This window comes from Atta cephalotes (genome assembly GCF_000143395.1).
Source record: "Atta cephalotes unplaced genomic scaffold scaffold00001, whole genome shotgun sequence".
Classification (NCBI taxonomy): Eukaryota; Metazoa; Arthropoda; class Insecta; order Hymenoptera; family Formicidae; genus Atta; species Atta cephalotes.
In genome coordinates this window covers 12,579,787-12,586,621 of record NW_012130065.1, presented here as the reverse complement: position 1 = coordinate 12,586,621, position 6,835 = coordinate 12,579,787, and the positions used below count along the sequence as shown (strand labels likewise).

The window sequence follows — 6,835 nt, the reverse complement described above, 5'->3', positions numbered from 1 at the left end:
AATTTGCAATCGTAACAAATCAATCAGTTTTTTAACAAATATTATATTTGCTTTCCCTTGATTTGTTCCTATAACAAAATTATTTCGCTCAGTGAATATATCCTGTGACATTAGATCCTCTTTCATTGTTAAATTCATAATATCAAATACGAGTTACTTTTAATTATTTCTATAGATCATTATACTGTTCCTCAATATGTCGTTAATTTAATATATCTAAATAGAAATAATTTATACGCAATCCGAATGTTAAACTATCTACATCGTAAATGAAACTGCGAATTCTCTTTAAGATTGCGGACTCAATTTGAAATTTAATTTGATAGAATTTCATTACTAGTCCATATTTGAAGAATTTAAGAATATTAACACACATCTTATATATTTCACAAGATTTTTTCGATTTATTCTCTAACTGCAATATTTAGTTTATATTTCTATGGCAATGATATATAAGGCAGCTCATTTTTTTTTTAATTATTGATTTAAAAGTAAAGAATCGAACATTTAATTTGTTTTTTATTATTATGTAATAAAGACATTATACATGTACACTCGAACAACTAATGTTGGTTCCGATAGATATTTATATTTAGTTAAATTATTTTTGTTACAACAAGATTATATATATTTTTTTCTTATAGATATATTTATTTTTATTCTTTTTCTTTAAAACATTATGGAGTTAAACAATTTAACTTAACTAAGAAAATGTATTAAATTTGACTCAAAGAAATTTATTATTTAACAATAATTTAACAAACTTATTGTTACCTTTTCAAATTCAGCAATGCCAAGAATCTCCCAAAACCGAAAAAAATTAGATTATTTATTAAAAATTTGAATTAAAAAAATCTCAAGCCAGAATCAAATTCTACGATTCCGAAAATCTTTAAAAAACACAAAGTATTCTTTAAATTTTTTTGCCAAAGAGTTCCCGTTCTTAAAAAGTTAATAAATTGCAATCTGTACTTACATTATTGCATTCTTAAAAATAAAATGTCATAATTAAGATCAACAACGTTTCGTTCATCGAGTCGCAACAAAGCGTTCCGCGGCGCGAGATAATTGCCGAAAATGGAGGCGCCTTAATTCGGCGCCATGCGAAAGTTAGTATGATCAACTTATGGGCCGAAATCGTAGCGGGGAAGGAGGATTCCATCACGAGGGGTTGAGCCGCACGGTCTGCCGAATTTTAAGCCTGTATAATTTAACACCTTTACTGCAGAAACTAAGAGAAACTGAAGGGAAAGATGGAGAGAAGAAGGGGCAGGGGGACACGCGTATTCGCGAGAAACGACGAGATGGCAACGAAGATCGAAAGACGAAGAAGTAGGATCGACAGGATAAGATGACGGTGGAATGATGAGAGAGAGAGATGAGGCGAACGGAATGCAAAGTTTCAAGTTTTCAACAGCACTTACCTATCCTAGTACACTCTCTGCCTCTCCCACGGGTGCTTTGTACCACCAGTGTGCAGATATAGCCATAGATATCGGATAGAGACGAAGATGGATAAAGAATCGGTCGCGAGAAAGAGGGATCCAAGTTAAGTCGTGCCATCTCTTCTCTTTGCCCGGATACCAAGATACAAATTCATTTCTCCGGCCTTTTGTTTTTGAAGTAGAGACTTAGACGGCATGTTACAGAGAGGAGGAAGAGAGAAGAGAGAGAGAAAGAGAGAGAAACATGAATTCGTTAGCATTGTCAACCCCTTAAGGGCGGAAAACCCGCCCGCTGGATTTTACGTGCCGCGTCGTGAATAATTGTTAAAATCGAATAACGAGGCTGCCAGAGTCGATTGATCGACCGAATTTATTTCTGGACTTTGTAAGGTGTTCTCTAATCGGATTATATTCTTCAGAATTACAAATTCATCTTATGCATTCTGATATGCATTTAAGTGCTTGATAAATGAGTTTCGAGAATAAATTGAACCTAATTCTTAACCGAGATGTGCTTCTTGCTCGGTTAAATGCAACTCGAAGAAAATTAGTAGAATCTATAAAATTTATCCAATTTGGATTAAATGTGTATGTTATATAATCGTTATATCAAAAATATCAAAATCAATTTCGGTAAACGATACGATGCATGTTTTATTTATAATCACATGTCAAGCTCAGTGACGTGATTAAATTAACGAGTTACATTTCTAATAATTAATGCTCCCTAATAATTAATTCTCAAAAGAGTGAATATATGAAACTTATTATATATTCCAGTATTAATTTTTGTTTTAATCTTTCATTTTGCGCACTGCCTCAAATAAATCCATGATGGCTTTTCGGATAAAAAAACTGTCTCGTTCCAGATATTTTAAAGTATTATTGTAATCACATATTTTTCGATGAAGATTATCCGTCAAGCTAAATTGAAAGTCTATACGTCGTTTTTCAAACAATAGTCGCGGCAATGTTTGCAGTAATATTGTTTAACAATAATCATGGTTAATTAAATCTTCTTTCTCAATCTATGTTACAGCTAGAGTTATAATCTAGACAAGGACACGAGTCACTAACCGGAATTTGTTAACTAAGGCGGTCCGTGCGATTCACCTTCAGTGATACGGTATCACACGCATTGATATAAGTCACACAGATTATAACTCAGGGTTGATCGGCAAAATCCAGTGGGTGGAAAAAACCATGATAAATTCCGGATTTCACCGTTCTGGACTTTATTTAATAGAATAAATTGGCAAAAATTATAAAAATTAATATGTAATATTAAAATATATACGTATACTTTATGTAAAAAGATATTTTTGCTTTAATTAGTAAATCATATATTACTATTAATTATAATAGTTTAAAGAACGGAACAAGCCATGAGCAAAAAAAAAACAAAAAAGTAACTTTACAACTGTTGTAAAACTCTTTAATATAATTGGTTTATTATACATTTATATCTAACGAAGAACTAAGGGAAAAGCTAATCATATTAAAAAATTTTTACAACAGTTGCAAAGCTATTTTTCTGCTGAATGCAGCCAATAATAAAATATCTTATAATAAAGTCTTTTTAATTCAAATTAATATATTTTTAAAACAAAATCTTTGGAAATAATACAAATGTTATAAAATTTAATGATTTTTAGTTTCATGAGAAGAACATAAAAAAACAAAATTAAAAATTATTAAACCAATACAGATCTAGTTCGCGTTTACTATTCAATATCTATCTAAAAACTAATTTATTTGTTACGTCAATTCCAAATTTATTTATTTTATTTATGATAAAGCTCTCTTAAATTGAAAACACTCTCGATTAACGATGAACTAGAATAATAACAGAATACTAAATTAGAATATTGATAACAATATAATATAATAAATATAATAATAATAAATATAATATAATATAATAATAATAAATTTTTCTATTTATTTTATTGTTTTTAATAAAAGAGACCAATTTTTGCCGATTTTTTCCAAAAAATAAAATGGTTTTTACTACTAATATGGACTTAACAAATATGGAATTTTGCCAACCCTGTTACAACTAATTGACAAGAAAACTTTAAACAAAAGAAAGCGTACGTAATATATAGAAACTATTTCAAATACATATATACAAATCGCTAGAGAAATACAAATGTATTTATAAATGTGCTGCTTCGATCCGCTGTTCGCGATGATTTTATTCCACGGCACTCTTTACAAAGGACGTGATGCCCCCGGTTACACATAAATTTTCCGCTAAGTCGAGATCGTCGATCGAGCCAAATTGAAAGAGAAAAACCGACCACCGAACACTCGTACTGCAACGGCCCGTAATTCTCACGCGTCTTCTTTTATCTTGCAGAATGTAGCGGGTGGAGCTCAGCGACAGGCGAACGGGGAAGCGGCGGCCCATAACCACAACGGATATCCAGCACCAACCAGCTCGAGCGCCCATAACGTCCTGAACCCCATGAATAATTTAAACGGTATCAATGCGCAAGCATCGTACGATGCCAAATGACAAACGAAGTAAGCGCCGATATATCGATTGAGTCGCCCGAGGGGAGGTCGACTCGTGTACCGTTCTCATTGTCTTCATGGTTTACCGTGCTGATCGTCCGAACTATCGTCCTAACTTTAGCACGCGACCCACGACAGATTACGTATAATCGAATATCCCTTAACTGTCGAGAAGAAAATGATATTGTTAAGTTATCGCGAACAAGAAAAATGTTACCGCGTATAGATATGTATGATATAATCGCATTAAATGATTCGCTTCATGTCGCGATCGGAGATCGATTGGGCGAACTTTGTGTAAATAGAACTATAAAAAGCAACTATAAAAAATATGATAGAGTGTTGCAGATACACACAACGCAAGTAAGCGTAGGAGAATTTAAATATCTGATAAAATATAAAATGATTAACAAATATCGCCGCATTAATAAAAAAAGTGATACATCTCAAAATTAGCAGCTTTTCAGAAGAATTAATTAAGATAGCTAATATGTATATATATAATTTTACTTTCTTTCCATGTTATACTTTCAATTACATTAAAACTAATGAGTTTTTAAAATTTGAACACTGCCCCCCCGCCCCCCCTTACACTGACAATAAGTACAAAAACAGTTACATTTATTATAAATTATAGTTAACTTATAATTGCAATTTTACATAATAATAATTATGATTTATAATCATTTCGATACTACGTACTTTCTAAATTTTTTAGAGTGGAATCTCACTTTAAAGAGTCTAAAGAAGGAAAATTTAACCTATCTTTGAAAAAAGTGGTTTAATTTTCAATCTTCAAGAGTGAGATTCATTTTAAAAATTATTAGAGAGTAAATATATATTTCTTGATAGAATATACATAGTTATTATTATTAACATTATAACAAGTATAATAATTATGGTAATAATTATAGTTACAAATATCAAAAATTCTTCTCTTATAATCAGTGTAACATAAGATTGTATCATCTTTCATCAAAATTGTGAATTTTTTCATATGAAAGAATGTGTCGATAAATGTGTAATTTTTCCAAAATTTAATTTTGTGTTTAAGATTTCTCTTTATTTAAGTTTGTCTTTAAGATTGATTTCTTTTCATTATTTCAGAAATTTAATAATTTTTTAACTTGTGTCACTTTTCTATCAATGCGGCGAAATATCGTGATGTTCCATCTTTGAAATTTCCCAATAAATGACCCAACTGTTATTCCTCCTACGCTATCTTAGACGTCGTTTGGTGAATTCGTATTTCCTGGACGAATTATTATGCCGTCTTCTCGAATAGATTCTCTCCAATATAAGATAGAACGTGAGGGAAGAATATATAAATCCAAAATGCGTCTTTCGTTCTTGTATTTCATTAGATTCATGTATCTGACGAATTCGTCTTCCCTGCGCTCGACTGGTTAGACGATAAATAAGTAGATAGTTAAATAGATAAGTAGGTAGATAGATAACTAACGGAACGTATATCGGCCAATTATGGCGAACTATTGGTGCTGTTTAGATTGTAATTAATCGAATTTGCATGATTCAATTTAGACTACTAAAGCGTATCGCTAAAAGAAAAAATAAGTTCGAAAAAAAATGAAACTTGTATGGAAAAGCTAGAAGTATGAGCTAGAAAAGCATCGCGATCCTTCCCGGATTTATCTGCTTTCAATCTTACGGCAAACGCATCGACTTCCGGTGCAAGATATCTTCAACAGCTGACGTGTCATGAACCGAAGCCCGAAACTTCGGAATAGTAAATAAAGTTCGGTGTCGCGTATTTAACGTTCGCTTCGCCGAGAGGGGAAGAAATACACCAGGATAACCCTCAGAGGGCCCTGGTCCAGCTGGATAGGCATCGAGAACGAGATCGAATCGACGGACTTCAAGAAAGCGACGCAGTATTGCAGCCAGCAATGGTAACCGCCTCGCCAGCTCGCCACCCCATGGGGCTCATACGTTAGGGGTGACTTAAGCATTGTTTCAACTTCGAATCTCCCGGCAGAGGGCCAGATTGATGTCGCGAACTTTTCCGCTGCCTTATTTGCGAGTCAGATAACGAGACTGAGTTATGCCCAAAGTTCTCTCTTGATCTCTCTTGCTCCGATCCGGCTCGTGCTGATCGTATCGGATCACGAAGAATAGTCGTAGTCGAGAAGGATGTTTTATTTCCTTCTTTGAAGATTCATCGTCGATGCCAAAAATATCTATGTCGAACGATAATAAGCTAGCAGCTGCGCCGAGAAATTGCTAAGAATCAATCCTTAAGAAATGCTTATATCTTCATGGTTTTCATTCTGGCCGTAAGTAAGATAAGAACTTTGTTGCTTGCAATTGGCAAAAGAGGGCAATAATTATTGTTAATTATTGACGGCAGAAGTTTAAGAAATAAATATTGCAACCGTAGCTCCGCAAAACTAACCAGAATTGATTATGAGTTTGTTGTTAATAAATTATGTTAACAAATTATTTTAATTATATTACTTTCTTATGTTAACACAATTTTATGAGAATGTAGCAGTATATAAATAGTTTGCTATCCGCAATATTTTTATACCGCTTATTTGTTACAACATAACTAAAAAAATTATCATTCTTTTAGTTGCTTGCAAAAAAAAGAATAGAAATGTAAAAACAAAAGAAAGATCATACTTTGAAAGAATATAGTTTTATTATTTTACCATCAATTATTATGCCAAATTTGCATTTCAAAATTAATATTACGAAAGTTTAATGATTTAAAATATTAAGATTTATTTTCTTTTGAGTTACATCGTTGTTATAACAAATAATTGATAAGTGATATTTTCTACATAATTCCGTTTCGAAATACATTAAAAGATATATATATATATATATATATATATATATATATATAT

The 6,835-nt window shown here is 32.0% G+C and overlaps 1 protein-coding gene across 1 annotated transcript in view; it reads left to right on the top strand.

Moving 5' to 3' along the window:
• The window catches only part of LOC105627265 (LIM domain only protein 3-like), a 54,045-nt gene extending 50,079 nt beyond the window's left edge, over nucleotides 1-3,966 (top strand). Inside the window, exon 5 of the mRNA XM_012208555.1 lies at nucleotides 3,808-3,966. Coding sequence (XP_012063945.1) covers nucleotides 3,808-3,966 — 159 coding nt within the window. The remainder of the gene's footprint in view (nucleotides 1-3,807) is intronic.
• The last annotated feature ends 2,869 nt before the right edge of the window (nucleotides 3,967-6,835 follow it).